Source organism: Phoenix dactylifera, chromosome 11 (genome assembly GCF_009389715.1).
Source record: "Phoenix dactylifera cultivar Barhee BC4 chromosome 11, palm_55x_up_171113_PBpolish2nd_filt_p, whole genome shotgun sequence".
Taxonomy (NCBI): domain Eukaryota; kingdom Viridiplantae; phylum Streptophyta; class Magnoliopsida; order Arecales; family Arecaceae; genus Phoenix; species Phoenix dactylifera.
Genome location: NC_052402.1, coordinates 27,974,842 through 27,994,340, shown reverse-complemented (window position 1 = coordinate 27,994,340; position 19,499 = coordinate 27,974,842). Strand labels below are relative to the sequence as shown.

Sequence of the window (19,499 nt, the reverse complement as noted above, 5' to 3'; positions counted from 1 at the left end):
TTCCGCCATATTTAACCCTATCTCCTACCAGTTGTACACGTGTTTATTGATTTTTTGCATTGCCTAGTAGCTAAACGTTTCTCTGTATTTTTCTTGAAATGTATTAAAGATCGCAGCGCAGCGAGGGTACATTGCTAGTATCTCATTATAGCAGGTTAGTCTCTCAATAGCAGCAATCAAATACTGAAAGTAATTAATATGACTGAATCCTTGCAATGTGCTGTATCAATTCCAATTTAAACCCACAAAAAACATGCTGTGTAGGTTTTGCAGGGGTGTATGCGTGTATGCGTGTACATACATATAAAATCAAGAACTTTGTTCCGCGCGCCTATCACTCTGCAAATAAGTATCCCTTTTCCTTAAAACTTTGTGCATATCCCTTTTCCTTAGAACTTTGTGCATAAAATCAAGAGCTTTGCAGATGTTAGAACATATTTTCTGATTTTAACAAGATAAGTTAGCATGACAAACTTCTAAGGAAAAAAATAAAAAACAAAACAAGGCCCTTTTTTTTTTTTTTAAGTTCTTGGAGTTTAGTGTGGTACTCATCTAACTTTTTCCAGGACAAATCATCTTCATCGACTGTGGGTGTCCCCACCTGCTCTCCGATTTTTAAATTGCCAGCAAATATTTCACCACATATTTGCTGAATTTGCGACTGGACATCCACAAGCTCCTTCATCCTCTCGTCTTTCTGCTTGCCTAACTGTTCTAATGCTGGTGCTATAGCTGCCAGCTGCTCTTTGATTGTGCTGGATTACTTCTCTGGCTGTGGAACGACAAGGAACAGTAGTGAATCAGCTCCAACCTAACTTTTAAACATACAAACTACACCAGTTAAATATAAGCTACTATAATGTCTCGTACTCTTAAAGTTGTTATGCCTATGTATGTTTTAGTCTTAATTCCATATCAATTGAAGACACAACATAACAATGATGAAAGGCCACCAGGATGATGCCTCTGCCAGAAACTATAATTGTTAAGCTAGAAGAAACATAGTCTAGATAGAAACAGTAGTACGATATTCATCAGAAACAATCTAAATATTTGGAAAGGCGTTACCTGCAAAATATTTGAGCCAATTCCAAAATTGCTGCATCGAGCTCCTAAGGAAGATGAAATAACAGATAGTCATTGATACTTGCCAAATACATCAATTCTGAAAGCGTCGGAGGAATTCCAGACCTCCCACTATGGCAGACTCAGCCTTTTTGACTAGTTGCAATCTCAGCTATTAGATCATCTTTCTGTCTCACAACTGTCTCAAAAGTAAACTTTGAATCAATACCTGTTCTTGTTCCTGCTCTATCTAGGGCGCCACAAGACTGCTGGAAATCATCTCCAGCAAGCAACATAATTCCAACCACATCAATTATTCCTTTTATTTGTGTTATTGGTTCATAATACTGGAAATCTTAGTAGCAGGGTTAACAAATTTTTTAACATACAGAATTTGACACTAATTATATTTAGGATTTTTTGCATGAATACTCTTCTAAAAATTTAAATTTGCATGAATACCCTCTTAAAATTTATATTTATATCTATACCCTCATAAATACTGTTTTGCTCAAATGCCTCTAGTGTAACGATTCTTCTAACACCGTAAATAAAAACCATATTTATTTTAATTAAAATAAAATAAAATCTTCAAATTACCTTTTTTCCCTGCTAGGAATCACGATTGCCATAGCAGAGATCGCGATCTCGCTCGCGCCTTCTTGATTGCGATTCTTTCCCCACGATGCACTGTTTCTCTGAAACAACAATATTCCTCACTGCTTTCAAATCTCTCATCTCCTAAATTTGGTCGTGGACTTGATTCATCTTCTGAATCTCTCTCTCTATTTATATCTTGGCTGCGGAAGCTAGTCCGAGGATCAATCGCTAGACTCCAAGTAGTGTTCATCTTAAAGAAAGGTATTTCAATGTCATCTTGGCCTCTCTTCCCTCTCGTTGATGTCTACTGTTTTTCTTCTATTAAATTGAACAAAAAGAAAACATTATTGCAAGTGTTAAAAGAACAACAATGATTGTTGTAGCTGATTTTATTTCATTCCTATTTCTCGATGCAACCTCTAGATTATCATCTTTACTTGTCCCTGCACTCACTAAACAAGTCTCAAGAGGTTCTTTAGTATTTTCAGCCCTAAAAACCTCTCTGGTCAACTCATCTACAACATCAACTCGAAAAACATGATCAGTAAAAGAAGGATATTTAGTAGCTTCAAATAAATTAAACTCTACCTCTTCTTCACCAACCTTCAAAGTCAACCTACCATTCTTAACATCTATGATAGCTCCAGTTGTGGCTAGAAAGGGCCGGCCTAAAATGATAGGGATCTCGGTGTCTTCTTCCATCTCCAAAATAATAAAATCAATTGGAATGATAAACTTCTTTACCTTGATCAGCACATTCTCAAGAACACCCAAAGGATATTTGACCGATCAATCAGCTAGCTGCAAAGAGATGGTAGTAGGCTTCAACTCCTTCAATCCTAGCTTCCTAGACACAGATAAAGGCATTAGTGAAACACTAGCACCTAAATCACACAAAGCTCTAGAAAAATCAACATCACCTATAGTACAAGGAATAGAAAAACTCCCTGGATCTCTTAGCTTTGGTGGAAGCTTATTCTGGATAATGGCACTGCATTCCTCCGTCAAGGCAATGATCTCGAAATCTTCCAATTTCCTCTTCTTAGACATGATCTCCTTTAAAAATTTTGTATATGCAGGAATTTGTGCTAAGGCGTCTGCAAAAGGAATATTAATGTGAAGCTGCCTAAACACTTTCAAAAATTTCTCAAACTGTTGATCAATTTTATTCTGCTTAAGCCTTTGAGGAAAAGGAATGGAAGGAACATAAGGTTCGACTGGTGGTAGTGGGGATGGTGTCTTGGCTAGGTCCTCAACTTCTTCACTGACCTTCTTGCTCACCTCTTCATAGTCTACTTCATCACCAACTATAGTCTCACCACTTACCTGACCAAGTTGCTTACCATTTCTCAAGGTAACTACCTTGCAATGCTCCTTCAGATTGACCTCTGTCTTACTAGGCAAATTATCCTGTCCACGAGAATTGATGGAATTGGCTAACTGCCCCAATTGCATCTCCACATTTCTATTGGAACTCGCCAACTGGTCAACCTTTGCTTCCAATCTCTCAAATCTCTCTGAACTGGCATTGGCTAACTTCTCAATAGCTATCTCCTAAGACTGCTTATTTTCTGGTTGGGATGGTCTTGGTTGGAAACCAGGAGGATGGAGAGGTCTAGAGCTGCTACCTTGGTTACCTTGATCTTTCCATGAAAAGTTGGGATGATTCTTCCAGCCTGGATTGTATGTGTTGGAATAAGGGTTGTTCTGCTGCTGCTGCTTGTTATAATTAGACACAAATTGAACCTGCATACAATCAGAACTCATGTGAGCTCCTCCACAGCAATCACAACTCAATACAAAATTAGAAACGGAATTCACATTACCCAGCTTACCGAACATTTTTACTAGAGAATCAACCTTGGCATTCAACATGTTTATGCCATCTACATCATACATACCTGGAACTTTCTTAGGCATACCTCTTTCATTATACCACTGATAATTGTTAGAGGCCATTTCTTCTAACAACTTATATGCATCTTTTGTTGACTTACTCATTAAAGTACCTCCTGCAGTTGCATCTATGGTAATTCTGACTGAATGTGTTAATCCATTATAGAAAGTCTGTACAATCAGCCAGTCAAGAAGACCATGATGTGGACACTTCCTCTGCAAATCCTTAAACCTCTCCCAGGCTTCATACAAAGATTCACCATCAAACTGAGCAAAACTGGTAATATCATTTCTAAGTTTGGCGGTCTTACCTGAGGAAAAATACTTACTTAGAAAAGCTTGTGACAAGGCATTCCAGGTGGTGAAAGAGTTAGGTGCTTTGGAATTCAACCAAGCCTTGGCTTTATCCTTTAGAGAAAATGGAAAAAGTCGGAGTCGAATAGCATCATCACTAACTCCATTCATCTTGATTGTATCACAAATCTCCAAGAAATTGGCAAGGTGTGCATGTGGATCCTCAGCAGGTCCTCCACCAAACTGCTCCTGCTGCACCATCTGAATGAGACCAGGCTTAATCTCAAAATTATTAGCATTGACTGTAGGTCTCACAATACTGAGTTGAGCACCATTGACATTCGGCACGGCATAGTCACTCAACAACCTTTTATTCTGGTTATCTTGGTTGTCTGCCATGGCTACTGCTTGTTTTTGCTTTAGGTCTAATCTTTGTTGTTTCCTTAATGCTCGTAGGGTTCTTTCAATATCTGGATCAAAAGGCTCAATTAGCTCACAGTTTCGTGGCATACACTAAATACAGAAAACATAAATTAACAAAAAGAACAAAACAGTCTAAATTAATGCAGAAAATTATTTGTATTGATATTAAAAACAATCCTCTCCGGCAATGGCGCCAAAAACTTGATAGTCCCTAAACTCTACCACAAGTGCATGGGTCATGACAAGTAGAATAGGGCAAAAAGAGTATCGTTTCCACAAGGAGGCGATTCAAGTACCAATTTATAAATTTCCTATATTATTTAGACGACCCCAAATTGATGCGACTGACTGCAATTTCTTGACCTGAAAAATCAAATATGAAAGGTTCCTAGGGCTTGGATTTCATCAATTGAATTCCTTCAATGAATTTAAATCTGATTGTTAATATTCTGCTAATTACAATGACCGAATCCCTTTTTTTTTATATGATATCCTCTTTCAAGGCATAACACCTATACCTATATTAATCCTATGTCTACTTTCGTGATCATAGAAATTAATATAAATTCATTATGATCTGTGAAATTCTTGATTGTAGGTCACAAGGGTGTGCATTTATTTCTAAACTACACTACCAATGTTTGATAAATTCACCAACTAATATTGAACTTCAACTTTCGTTACTTCATTCAACATCTTAAGCATGCAATTCATGGCCAGTAAATTGCAAGAATGAAAACCGAAATCATCAAATTGCAATTAACAAAAGATATTCAATACAACCATACTTAATTCATATCACAAATTCAATGACTACGTCCTAGCCCTAGGATAAGAAAACTAGCAAATCATAACTAATAAATCAATCCAATTATTTCTCAAACATAAATTCGCATTCAATATTCTTAATAACAATTCGCATTATATTCTTTTTCCCAGAATTCCAGCTTTTACTTTCTCTCGGAATTTCTAGCTTTTCCTCCTCTCGAAATTTCAGATTCTCTGCATTTTTTTTTTATCTGCTTGTCCTCCTCTTCGTATAGGCTGGCCCCCCTCCTCTTCTTGGAATTTCTTTTTTTTGAATTTTAAAATAGATTTCCTCCCTATCTGCTAGCTGAAATCCGAAATTCTAGGCTGATTTTTAGACTCGACTCTCAGCTGGATTTAGAGCACCAAAACTATATACTTTGGAGTTGGACCCTTCACAAAAGTTTTAGATCTCGTTCTCAGCTTTCCAATGCACCTGGGTTTGCATTATTCTGACTTATATAACTCTAGATACAAGCTGAAAAACGAAACAGGGTCTGGGCCGCAGTAAAATTCTGGACAGATTCGGACTTCTCCATTTTGGCTAAGTTTTGGACTTCAAAACGGCAGAACTTGGTTTTTTGATCTTCATAAAAGTATTAGATCTATGTCTTATCTTTCTAGCAAGCTAAACAACATATGAAACGGAGGTCTGTAGCTCTAGTTAGAACTCAAAAACCGAACAATGTTCTGGGTTGACTAGACCAGCCCAATTTCAACCGAATTTAATAATTAAACACCTGCAAAATACCAAGAATTTTCAAGAATTAAATAAATGTAAAAGATACCTAAATTCTAGACAAATGAGTTAAGAACATACAAAACACTCTAAAATAAAACAATTAAGACTAAGAAAATGTGTGAAATAAATTTCCACATCAGTTATGAAGTATGTAAGAGATATTAGCCTTAAGCTAGGTGATTAAAATGTTTATAGAACCAGTGATTACAGAATAGAAGTAATTGAGACTAATGGAAGACATGAAGTAATTCTAATGAACAAAGCTGCTCTTGTCATCTATGGGAGGTGTCAAGCATTTCTTATGTGCATGCTGCAACTTTCATTTATAGTATGAGAGGTGTAAATTTGGAAAATTATATCTCGAAGTATTTCACTGTTACAAAGTATAAGATTGCCTATACATTAGAAATTGGACCATTACCTGACAAGGCCCAATGGATAAACGTTAATATTGGATACAAAGTATTGTCTCCTAAGCTCAGTCTAAGACCTCTTGGAAGGCCGAAAAAGAAGAGAATTAGAGGTACAGATGAGAATAAATCGAAGAAGAACTACAAATGTAAGCATTGTAGTGAGCTTGGTCATCATGCAAAGACCTATAAAAATTCAGTAGTGGAGGAATCTCAAGCTTGAATATCCACATCTTCTGCACCGAAGAAGCTTAGGAGGTAGCATATAGCACTACTCTAACTTAATGATGTTTGTCCTTTATCACTTGCTTATCTTTGAAATATTGCAGGCCTAAGAAAAATGGTTTAAGAGGAAGAGTGTCAATTATAAGAGGCACACATGTAGTGTTTGTAGCACCAAGAGAAAAAAAAAAAACAAAGAACGACCTCGCAAGCAAGCTAAAAGAATGGAAACTTTAGTTGGAGAAGATAATGCCTACCCACAATCTTGATTGGTATATGATTGGATAAACGTATCCCAATTTTGCACCTTATTTGTTTTTAAGTTATTTAGATTACTTTTAGTATTATTACCAAACATAATTTATTGGTTGATATAGAGTTAATTCTCATACATAATTTTTTTTTTATGTTTTTGCTAATTACAGATTTGATCGCATGTTTTGCTGGAGGAGTGAAGATTATGTTGGATATGAAACTTTTAATTTTCTCTAAATATGTAGTTTGTTCTCCAATGATCAAGACGAACATCATGCAATGAGATAATCTTTTTTGATTCCAGAAATATGAATAAATTTTTCTTTACCTGAAATATTTACTTCTCCACCTTGTTATGCTTGTTATGCTTGCATTCCAATGCGGCTTTATATTTGATGATCTCTGCACAATGTCGTTTTCACTTGCATATCATAATAATATGATATAAAAGATATAATGAAATATATACTTGCTTTATAATTCCAACATGGCTTTATACTTGAATTCAATAGTGTGCTCTAGTTTCTGGCTTTCTTTGATAGTTGAGGTCTCACCCAACAGCGCATAAAGGAGAGAACCATTACGTGGAATACATATGTTCCACTTGTGAAGAGATGCAATAATAACTTAACAAAATCTTCTAACAAGGCTTCCTCTAGGTTGTTGAATATATAAAATATAGAACCAAAGAAAAACTATCAATAACTAAATGCACCGATAGAGCACAAATGCCAAATCCTAAGTCCCATCCATAACTATCTTAAACCCATACAATATACACGGCTGATGTGAATGAACTAAAGCTTCTAGAGAAAGAAATAAATGAATAACGAGCTCTTTTCCACTTTCCCTAGAGCATCGACATCCCCTTCTTTGTGAATATGTCACCTTGCAAACAGAGTTCATGTTTCCGCCAGAGTTCTTAATCTTTCTTTGACTATTTTAAAACTATCAATATAAGAGCAGCACTTTAGATCTTGAGACTTATGTTAATTTATGATGTATGAATTCATCTTACTTGTGTAGAAGCATAAATGCATGACTCTAATGACTACAACAATAATTAATAAATGCAAAATTCTGAAGGTTATCATATTAACTAATAAATACAGGATTTTGAAGGCTGTTATATTAATTAATATGTCAAAATTCTTTCCATCTACTAGGATTCTTTTTTGCATATATACCCTTCTAAATTTACAAAATTACATAAATATCCTTGTAAAGTTGCTATTTGCTTGTATACCCTTATAAATATTTTTTTGCATGTCTACCTATTAAGGATATTTTAGTCATGTTAATTTGAAACCGTTAATTTTTTAATGGTGTTAGATAGTGTGGGTACATGAGTAAAAATAAGGATAAAAAGGGTAGAATAGCAAAACAAGTGTTTTACGAGGGTATACATGCAAATATCAATGTTGGAAGAGTATTCATACAAAATCCGATATTTAGAATGGTATTCACGCAAAAAAAACCCTTATATTTAATTATCTGATTATTTGGGATAGTATCTTGCATTTGCTTTGTTAACATACAGAATTTGACACAAATTTAATTTACTTATTTCAATCTTTTGGGATACTATGCTTCATAATATCTTGCATTTGCTTCATTATAGGATACTTCTGAAGAGTGAATTTGGGGAAGAACGATGTGCTTAGTATATGGCTATTATTGCCTCTAAAGAAAACAACACAAGTTTAGACTTTTATATCATGCCTATTGAGTGCAAAGTATGCAACAACACAAAACCCCCAAAAATTATAGGACTTTTATGTTAACTACCTGGTTATTATTGCATGGAAGGTGCTTATATCAATACTATAATTGATATAAGCGCATTTCCATGTATCATTTATCATGGACCACACCCACAAGTTAGTTCCATATATCATGTATCATGTACCATGTTTCAGGTATCATGTAATGTGTATCATGAATTATATATCTTATATTATATATCTTGTATTATCGACCATGTATCATGCAACATATACTTTCTTTTTAGATAGAAGAGCGTAGGAGGGAGCTTGATGAGGTGGATTCTACACGATGACTCATACCACTACAAAAAAATAACCTTTTTCCGACGTTTTTTAGAGCCTATACCAACGCTTATAAGGGTTGGTAATTTTTGCGTCGACGCTCTCAAAAGTGTCGCAAAAGTGTCGGGTAGGTGGAAGTAATTTTTTTTTCTTCTGACGCTTCTTGAAAGCGTCGGTAAAAATGGAAGCTATGCCGATACTAGAAAGCGTTGGCCTATTTTGGAGTCTGCCGATGCTATTAAGTGTCAGCGAAAACCAAAGATAGGCCGATGCTTAGAAGCGTCGACAATACTTAGAGTTATTTCAAAAACAAAATAAAAAGCCTAATTAATTTTTTGGAAAAAAAACCCTGGATATTCTCCATTACTGGTTCATAATAATTCTTCTTCTAATAGTACAAGATAGATACCCCAGCAAATTAAAAAAAAGAACAAAATTAAAAAATAAATAACACAAGAAAAACACTGATGTTTGTTTTCCTTCTATCAAATTAGCTTTTACAATGGAAATAACCCCAAAAATTTTCCAATAAAAATAACCCTAGAAATTGAAAAGAGTAATCTCCTAACCCCAACCCCAACCCCAACCTAACTCCAACCTCCGTGTTCCGCTCTTCAACAAATAACAAATAACAAATTACAAAAAGGATTTCGAAATCCCTAATCTCTTCTTCAGTCCGCTCCGCCTTCTTCAGTCTGCTCCTCAACTCCTAATCTCTTCTTCCATTTTCCCTTCATTGTCGTGAAGAGAACACCTTGACTCCATTTTCTTTCTTCAGTACGCTCCTGAGCGCCTTCTTCCATTTCCAAAAATATGGAGAGAATATAGAAGAACCACAAAAGAACCAGTAAAAAAACCAAAAAAAAGTAACACAGAAGAACTTCTACCTACCATCGAACTACGATCTGACCCATCTGCTTGACGTCCCCCTTCTCCTCTCTCTCTCTTTTTCTCTCTGACTGCTGCTAGGGTTCCATCGCCTTGGCATTTTATAGAGGCAGTAAGGGGTGGTTAGGCGTCCGATGACGCTTTTAAGCATATCTGGCCCAAGTTTAAGGAAAATTAATGTTAAGTAGCCGGTTGGATTCTAATAACACTTTTCAGCATCGTCGGCTCCTTTTTCTCTCTGGCCGAAACTCAAGTTCTCTTGGATGCTCCAGGAACCTTCTAGACTCCAAGAATCCTCCCAGACAGGGAGAAGGGCCCAGGTTCTCTCGGACCCCCTTCGACGATCCGACAGTGGGCGTCGCGTACATCCTCCCCGTGAGCAGGGTCACCGATTACAGTGGGCACTGGTCCCCTTACGCGCTAGGCGAGGTGGCGCTGGCCGCGCTGCAGTGCTACCTCCCCTGCAACGAGGCTTACTCGGCAGGGGAGGATTCCGACGAGTCGGATCTGGCGGACGCGCTGGTGGATGCCTATTCGTATGACAAGTTTCGGATGTACGAGTTTAAAGTTCGGCGATGCGCGAGGGGGCGTTCCCATGATTGGATGAAGTGCCCCTACGCCCACCCGGGTGAGAAAGCTCATCGGAGGGACCCCCGGAAGTACCCTTACTCTGGCACTGCCTGCCCGGACTTTCGGAAGGGCAACTGCAAGTGAGACGATGCCTACGAGTTCGCCCCTGGGGTTCGAGTGCTGGCTCCATCCATCACGCTACCGGACCCAACCATGCAAGGTTGGCACTGCCCGCCATCGCCGCATCTGCTTCTTCGCCCACACCTCGGAGCAGCTTACCTATTTTGCTTTTTAAACACAAACTATGTGAGAGACCATCGCCGGATGTGAGAGGTGGGAGGTGATTAACCCCTTCGATGGTTAGAAGCGCCGGTATTGGGCGGCGTCCGGCGGCGCTAACTAAAGCATCGGCGGAGCCCATTATTTGCCGACGCTTTTTAGAGGCATCGGCAAGCTTTTTCGCTGAAAAAAAATTACCGACACTTTTATTTAGTGTCGGCAATGCTCCTTTTTTTCTATAGTGTACCCATTGAGATGACAGCTTTATCTGAAAAGAGTCGAGAGATTTAGTCGTATGTATTGATAATGGATTTGTGCAATGATTTATAGTTTTATTCTATTATTAATATGGGAACTTTTCTTAAATATAGGAGAGCTACATCCCTTATTATGGCGCATGTTAAGGAGTTGTCCTCATGTTCACCAAATTGATGGGACCAGAGCATTATGGTCGAGTGAGAGCTTATAGTGTTGGAGTCACCTTTTGATCCGATCAGGGAGAATGAAGAATTTTTTCAACCCACTCAACTCGAATTTCTCAAAATAAATTTTTAAAAAGGAAGAATTATGAAAGTAAGACTTACGTTTTTTTTTTAATTATTGATGATCTAAAATTAAGGCACATTGCCTCTATTTATAATAGTGAGGTCTGTCCTTGCACAACTTGGATCGAATTTTTGTTTCTAGTTCTAATAGAACTCTTTTTCCTAAAATAGAATAGCTAGTTGAAATAAACTTGAAAAGCTAAAATTCTTCAGAAAGTGAAACTCGACTTCTACCTTGCCTTCTATCGCTTTGCTTGATTTTTACTTCGGATTGGAAGATATGTCCAATTAAAGTCTTACTAGAGAAGGAAACTTTCAGTTTGACCAACCTTTTACAAGCCCAAATGATAAAAATTTGGATATGATCGCTAAAGGAGCCATCCCTTGAAGAGCATGACGTCATGTTGTATATCTCTAAAACTTATCAATTTTTTTAAAAAAAATTATTTCAATCGAACATCGCATGTCGAAGTTATGGCCTCTGAAAGTTTGGCTTGCGACTTGGCTTTTTGATATGCTAGATCTTGCTTCTAGACTTTGTCCAGCCCTACCCGTAATGACCAAAGTCCACATCGAGTTTGGAGATCCTTTTGAATCATCCGTACTCAGTTGTTTGTAGTATGTAGATACATTCACTATGCTAGATAGAGTGATAGCACTGCAGACATTCGTAGGCTGGAGATAGAGATTATGGACATGAGCTAGAGCTATTAGAAAGTGATACAATCTTTAATGCAGAATTATGAGACAGAGATGCATGCTATAGGGTTTAGCATAACCAGATTACATTCTTACTGCAGAAGTTTGTCCCGCCTTAGATAAATAAGTACATCTATTTGTATATTTTATACAATTATCATGTATACTTTTGTTTGGGATTAATAATTTATAATACGTTGTAATTTCGATATTCTCAACTTCTGAAGTTTCTTTTTCTTATAAGTTTACAATGCTTTCAGCAATCATAGAGATGATGATAATAATGCCATCAACTACTAATATCCCATAGATTTTGTTTTGGAGTTTTATATTTGACCGTATATTTCCATTGTTTTTTTTTTAAGTTCTTGCCTGGTCAAATCCGCTGTTTTGACTGTCATGATTATGAATACCATTACCATTCCCATCATTGTAACTGAAGAGACTGTAGAACCCAGCAATGGCAACAAGGCCAACCATTGCCCAGACGGCTGCCTTCGGAGCAAATGGCATCATCCCCGCCACTCGCTAGCCAAAAGTGGGGTTGAGGACGGTCACGTGCGCCAAGATAGCCGCTTCCAGGCTATTTAATTTTGGAGGCATCCAAATAGGAGTATCAGATGCACACTGGACGAGAGCACGAACACGAGGGCGTCTGGGTCCTGGCGAGCGTAGTAAGCAGCGGTGACGACATCGAGCGTGGTTGGAAATGTGTCGGAAAGACAGCACGTACTTCAGACAGTCTCGGGGGAGACTTCAGATATTGAGTCATTGATGAGGCCAGCTAATCTCACGCGGAACGACAGAGAAAAAAAGAAAAGAAAAATTAATTGCCACCCTATCCGTGGACTGGTTTTGTAACAACCAGTCAAAGGCAATTTGATATTTAGACCCTATTTGGGGGAGCTTTTGGAGAGCCAAAAAGCACTTTCTGGCCCTCCAAAAGTACTTTTGGGAAAAAAAGTGTGTTTGGTAAAATTTTCAAGAAGCTGTTTCAGCTTTTGCGGGAAGCTGGAAACAGCTTTTTGGCAGAAGCTCCAATTTGGAGCTTTTGGGAGGAAGCTGTTTCAGCTTTTTCGGAAAGCTCTATTTTTGACAAAAATGCCCCCATTAAAATCTAATAATTACATAGCTTGCCCCTTTATAAACCTAAAAAATCTGGTTGAGCCAAGAACCCTAGCCGTCATAGTTCTTTCCGTAAGAGAAGGTATTTTTTTTTTCAATTTTTGTATGCATCCCTTGAACAACATTTTAGAATAAAAAAAATTTAATCCTTCTCTGCACCTTCCAAAATCAATGTGTTGTTTTTTTTTTTTTTAATCATCAACCTCGCGGCCCGTCCTCCTCGAGCATGGACCACGAAGAACCATCCCTGGACCACGGCATCGCGGTCCAGGCTGTAGCCGCGACACCGTGGACCGCAGCATTGCGGTCCACGATGCCTCCTCTCTCGCGGTCCACGGGTGACCATGATCGCATGTTACAGAGGGAGGATCTCTCTCTGTTATAGAGAGATCCTCAGTCCATGCTCAAGCCGCGACACCGTGGACCGCACCACCACGGTCCACGGTGCCTCCCCTTACAGAGAGAGAGGATCTCTCTCTGTTACAGAGAGAGAGGATCTCTCTGTAACAGAGAGAGAGGATCTCTCTCTATAACACAGAGAGATCCTCTCTCTGTACGCTTAATGATCTCGCGGTCCACGGTGGACCGCGAGATCCTCTCTCTGTTGCAGGGAGGGAGTTTAGTGGACGGCGAGCTCTTTTCCCTCTCTGTTACAGAGGGAGAGAGAGAGAGAACAGAGAGAGAAATCTCTGTTACAGAGAGAGAGATTTCCCTCTGTGGTTCGGGTGGACCAAATTTTTCCTCTCTCTTCGGGTGGACCAAGTTTTTCCTCTCTCTGTTACAGAGAGAAAGATAGATTTGTATTTAGAATTTTAATGGAGTTTGGTAATATTATTGTTGCCTTCTAACTTATGATTGGATCATTTTCTGTCAGGTACTATCACCTAGTGGCTCAGAAATTTGCAATCTCCATTGCACTTTGAAGCTTTAAGAAGTAAGAATACTCCTTTTATTCTTAATTAGCCAAAAAAAATTTTATGCTTATACTTTTGACTTAAAGTCCAAATTACTACTTACATTGTCATTCTTCAACAAAATTCACTGCTAGTGATTCCAAGAATGGACATTTGATGAATATTGAAGCATGTTTTAATTAAAAGATCTTACACCTTATTGTCATTTTAGTGGTGCATACTATTGTTACTAATACTTCCAATATTGCCAAGAAGATATTGGGTACTCAACATCGTATTTGGCTAATATTGGGAACTTGACAATGTAATATGTTTTGGCCTGAGCGTAGTTAGTGCAAGCAACAAAGTGCAGTTAGGCACAGGTTTATAGTGCAGTTAGGCACAGGTTTTCTAATTTAGTGAAATAGTTTACTGATGCCATCCCTCTCATTCATCTCGATCGTAATTACGAGACATGCCCCCTGGACCTTATTAATCTGACAAATAATGTGCATACAACGTAACCATTACATGATTCAAACTTTAGTCTTTATGATCCGAGCATTGGGAATTTCCAAACAATCTCACAATTTTTTTAAGAGAAATCTCGGTGCGCTATTACTTTTATTCCTTTAGAAATAATCAATTTTCATATTTATTACAGAATCATATGAGCATGTTCTGAGAGCTAAAAGGAAAGAACCTGTAGGTGCTAATGTATTTACAATATAAAATCGAGATACTGGAGATAAATAAGGTAATAAATGTTCCTATTAATCTGATCTTATTTCCAATAGAAAGAGAGTCCTACAAGATCTGGAAGTTGAAATTTAAAAAGAAAGGAGATCATGGTACGTAGGCAAATTTTTCCTGAGATCATGGCAAAAATGCTGCTACCTAGTTAGGAATGGGAAGAGTAAGTTTATACATGGTAATGGCAATTTCTTTATTTAGTATCATAATAGCCATCCATCAAATCCTTGATTCTATCAAATAATTGACATTCATTAGACATAGAGTTCTATTAAGAAGACTAGCTTGACCAAATACAGAGAAAGTATACAATAAAGAGTACATGGGTCTTCTAAGACTAGCCTAAAAATGGTCAAGAACATAGACGAAACCAGTAAAGCCTGAGATCCATTTAAGAACTGTGCAAGCTGGTGAAAATGCTTATAGTTCTATCAAATAATTGCCTCTTATTGCATGCCTTGTCTAATATCTCATTGTTTTTCTAATATGCTTTACAAGGTGTTTTATTCATATGGATGAAATCATGACTTATGATTGACAAAATGTTTCATGTCTTTGTTGTTGCATTGTAAGAAGAACAAATGTCTAAGAAGAGCCAACATACCCTTGCTGGTCCATCAACCCAAGATGAGAAGAAGAGGAAGGCCATTTGGAATGAAAAATTGATAGAGGAGTTTATCGATATATGTATTGGTGAAGTTGAAGCTGGTAATCGCCCAGGAACACATTTCAATAGGTTAGGGTGGGCCAATATAATTAAGAAATTCAATGAGAAGACTGGAAATCAATATGACTACAAAAAATTTAAAAATAAGTGGGATAACCTGAAAGCAAATTGGAGCATTTGGATGAAATTGGTGGGAAAGGAAACAGGACTTGGATGGGATCCTGTTAGAAATACAATAGATGCACCAGATGCATGGTGGGAAAAAAAATTGCAGGTACACGTGCCACTAGTTTAATATTTGTAAGATTTTTTATACTAACCTATAAACTACTATTGACAACTATATATTGTTAACTTGCAGGAGATTCCTGATGCAGCTAAGTTTCGAGAACGTGGTCTACAACATGCCATAAAATTGGATAGGTTATTTAGAGGTACTAGTGCCACTGGGGAGGGGGCCTGGGCACCAGCTTTACTGGTGCAGGAGGATGTTGAGGACACAATTGAAGTATATGAGAGGTTGGATGGGGTTAATAATGATACATTTGAGGGCTTAGGTGACTCAGATGAGGACCATCATATGATTGCATATAAAATTGATGATGTTCCCACTGATAATTTTAATGTTAACCTTACTCTTGCATCTGATGCTATCCAAGAGAGAGGAAAGAAAAGAGTTAGCTCTACTTTGCATGATAAGAAATGCAAGAAGGTTGGGGGTGCTGCACAACTATCTCAGCAATTGAGTCGTCTTATTGATGCAGTGGAGAAGAAAAGTACAGTGCCATCCAAGATGATTGATAAACCTGGACGTAGTATCGATGAGGTGATGGACGTAGTGCATATGATGCCTGAGATGGTAGCACAACCTGAACTGCTTTTGATTGCTGCTGAGGTGCTCCTTAAAAGAGAACATCGAGAGATGTTTATGGCACTCCGAGATACCAATCTTCGAATTGAATGGCTCAAGCGAATGTCAAACTTACATAAGTAGTTGTTGACGTACTATCATGGCAATATGTTTTGTAGTTTTAATTATGAACTTCTATTATAGAATGATGATGGACTATATGTATTTGTGGTATCTCTTGGATAATGTATCGTGGATGCTATTGATTTTATGGATATTATAGATGTTATGATTTTGTGATATTATATGTATTTGCATTATATGTTTATATATCATTTGTTTTATTTGCTACAGATGTTTTATTTTTTGCATAATATGTTTTCTACAGGTATGGGCAGCATTGACAATAGTTCTGAGGAGAATTATTCCAGTGAAGATGAGATAGTTGATGATGATAATTATAATATTCTACTAACTGCAACTGTTGGTATGGTTACTGAATATTACACAAAATATATTGAAAAGGAGCCTTGTAGGACCTCTTATCAAACCGGATACAAGTTTGTATCAGAAATTTTACATGGCAATCCATATAGATGCCAACAACAATTTCGAATGGAAAAACATGTATTTTTTAATCTGTGCATGGAATTGAAAATCAAATATGGTTTAAAGGCTTCTAGATATATTCCTGTTGAGGAGCTGGTGTCTATGTTTTTGATGATTCTAGGACATGGGTTTGGGAATAGGATGGTTCAAGAAAGATTTCAACATTCCGGAGAAACAGTTAGTAGATATTTCACCCATGTTTTAAATGCTGTTTTAAGGATGTCCAAGGATATTATTAGCCCGCTGGATAAAGAGTTCAAAAATATTCCAAGTAAAATCCGCGATGATCATTGTTGGTGGCCTTATTTTAAGGACTGCATTGGAGCAATTGATGGCACCCATATACCAGTGAAAATTTCTCCATCCAAACAAGTACCATATATTGGCCGAAAAGGGATTCCTACACAAAATGTTATGGCTTGTTGTGATTTTGATATGCGTTTCACTTTTGTTTGTGCTGGATGGGAAGGTACTGCTCATGATACTCGTATTTTTTTAGATGCTATACACAGAAAAGAGCTCCAATTTCCACACCCACCTAGAGGTATGCATTTTAATTAAATATATTATAATATAGACGTATGCATATTAATTAAATGTATTATGATCGCAAGTATACTTTTTTAACTTTCATTAAATATATTAAAATACTAACTCATATATATATATATATATGCAGGTAAATATTATTTGGTGGATGCAGGATATCCTCACATGTTGGGATATATGGGGCCTTACAAAGGGGAGAGGTATCATTTACCAGATTTTCGACGTGGAAGTCAACCAAAGGGTATGCATGAAATCTTTAATCATGCACATTCCTCCCTGAGATGCACTATTGAGAGGACATTCGGATGCTGGAAAAGTAGATGGAGAATGTTGAGTACCATGCCCAACTTTTCTTATCATAAACAAGTCCAAATTGTGGTGGCTTCCATGGCTATTCATAATTTTATTAGAAATCATGCAATCAAAGATTTGGAGTTTCAGCCTTATGATGATAATGAGGATCTACTCCCTTCTGATTGTTTAGAGATTAATGAACCACAGGAAGAACTGAGTGCAGAGCAAAGCCAAATATTGGGTAACCGTGAGATGGATATTCTGCGTGATCATATTGCTTCTCAACTTATAGCTCGTTGACTTCTGAGTGCAGTGCAATTCCACATGTTGTTTTATTTTGTATTTGACCAAACATGAATGTTCGTTGTATTTTTGTTGCTACTACGTCAACAATGTAAAAAAGTATGAACAAGGTAAAGTTAGAGAGGATGGATATTAACTATGTGCAATCCTTGATTAACTATGTGCTAAGATATATGTATACCATGCTAGATTAATTGTGTCCAATCCTTAATTGTGTGTTAGAAAGGCTAAACTGTGTGCAGGCTATATGAAGTATATTCCAAGCCTTATTAAAGTATGCACGTAGAATATGCTAAATAATTTTTCATCTATGTGATTCTCGTCTAAACATCTAGTAATAATTTAATCAATTTTATCACCTAACTAGAAAAATTGTTAGAGAGATACCATAATACGTTATCACCTACTATAAATATAATATTATAATACGTTATATCATAATACATTAATATGTTATGTTAAATAATTTAATATTATGTTATATTATGAAAAATTAATTTATACTAATAATTATAATATTTTATACCTTTATTATTGTATTATACTATAAATATTATATTATATTATATTACATTATAATACATTAATATGTTATTTTAAATAATTTAATATTATGTTATATTATGAAAAATTAATTTATACTAATAATTATAATATTTTATACCTTTATTATTGTATTATACTATAAATATAATATTATAATACGTTATATCATAATACATTAATATGTTATGTTAAATAATTTAATATTATGTTATATTATGAAAAATTAATTTATACTAATAATTATAATATTTTATACCTTTATTATTGTATTATACTATAAATATTATATTATATTATATTACATTATAATACATTAATATGTTATTTTAAATAATTTAATATTATGTTATATTATGAAAAATTAATTTATACTAATAATTATAATATTTTATACCTTTATTATTGTATTATACTGTAAATATTATATTATATTACATTACATTATAATACATTAATATGTTATTTTAAATAATTTAATATTATGTTATTTTATGAAAAATTAATTTATACTAATAATTATAATATTTTATACCTTTATTATTGTATTATACTATAAATATTATATTATATTACATTACATTATAATACATTAATATGTTATTTTAAATAATTTAATATTATGTTATATTATGGAAAATTAATTTATACTAATAATTATAATATTTTATACCTTTATTATTGTATTATACTGTAAATATTATATTATATTACATTACATTATAATACATTAATATGTTATTTTAAATAATTTAATATTATGTTATTTTATGAAAAATTAATTTATACTAATAATTATAATATTTTATACCTTTATTATTGTATTATACTATAAATATTATATTATATTACATTACATTATAATACATTAATATGTTATTTTAAATAATTTAATATTATGTTATATTATGGAAAATTAATTAATACTAATAATTATAATATTTTATACCTTTATTATTGTATTATACTATAAATATTATATTATATTATCTTACATTACATTATAATACATTAATATGTTATTTTAAATAATTTAATATTATATTATATTATGAGAAATTAATTTATACTAATAATTATAATATTTTATACTTTTATTATTGTATTATACTATAAATATAATATATATTACATTATATCATAATACATTAATATGTTATGTTAAATAAT

General features: G+C 35.3%; 4 protein-coding genes, 1 non-coding gene and 1 pseudogene across 6 annotated transcripts; 4 read left to right on the top strand and 2 right to left on the bottom strand.

Annotated features, from left to right (window-relative positions):
* Positions 1-1,986: 1,986 nt before the first annotated feature.
* LOC120112572 lies at positions 1,987-3,120 on the bottom strand (annotated as a pseudogene).
* A 99-nt stretch (positions 3,121-3,219) lies between these two features.
* LOC120112571 lies at positions 3,220-4,254 on the bottom strand. The gene has a single exon (XM_039132154.1). It carries the CDS (start codon positions 4,252-4,254, stop codon positions 3,220-3,222), a length of 1,035 nt encoding a protein of 344 aa, XP_038988082.1.
* On the top strand, positions 3,755-3,861 carry LOC120112668. The gene has a single exon (XR_005514243.1). It is a non-coding gene; the product is annotated as a small nucleolar RNA R71 (small nucleolar RNA).
* A 5,507-nt stretch (positions 4,255-9,761) lies between the features above and the next one.
* Positions 9,762-10,850, top strand: LOC103718972 (zinc finger CCCH domain-containing protein 2-like). The gene has a single exon (XM_039132186.1). It carries the CDS (start codon positions 9,828-9,830, stop codon positions 10,362-10,364), a length of 537 nt encoding a protein of 178 aa, XP_038988114.1. The 5' UTR covers positions 9,762-9,827; the 3' UTR covers positions 10,365-10,850.
* A 2,687-nt stretch (positions 10,851-13,537) lies between these two features.
* Positions 13,538-16,331, top strand: LOC120112491 (L10-interacting MYB domain-containing protein-like). Of its 2 annotated transcripts, none has more exons than XM_039132018.1 (3): positions 13,538-13,802; positions 15,091-15,455; positions 15,543-16,331. In XM_039132018.1, the coding sequence occupies exons 2-3, from the start codon at positions 15,096-15,098 to the stop codon at positions 16,173-16,175; spliced, it is 993 nt and encodes a 330-aa protein (XP_038987946.1). In that variant the 5' UTR covers positions 13,538-13,802; positions 15,091-15,095; the 3' UTR covers positions 16,176-16,331. The 2 variants fall into 2 exon arrangements, with proteins under 2 accessions (XP_038987946.1, XP_038987945.1); XM_039132017.1 differs by having other exon boundaries at positions 15,088-15,455.
* A 607-nt stretch (positions 16,332-16,938) lies between these two features.
* Positions 16,939-17,943, top strand: LOC120112492 (protein ALP1-like). Its single transcript, XM_039132019.1, has 2 exons — positions 16,939-17,184; positions 17,320-17,943. The coding sequence occupies exons 1-2, from the start codon at positions 17,055-17,057 to the stop codon at positions 17,781-17,783; spliced, it is 594 nt and encodes a 197-aa protein (XP_038987947.1). The 5' UTR covers positions 16,939-17,054; the 3' UTR covers positions 17,784-17,943.
* Positions 17,944-19,499: the final 1,556 nt, after the last annotated feature.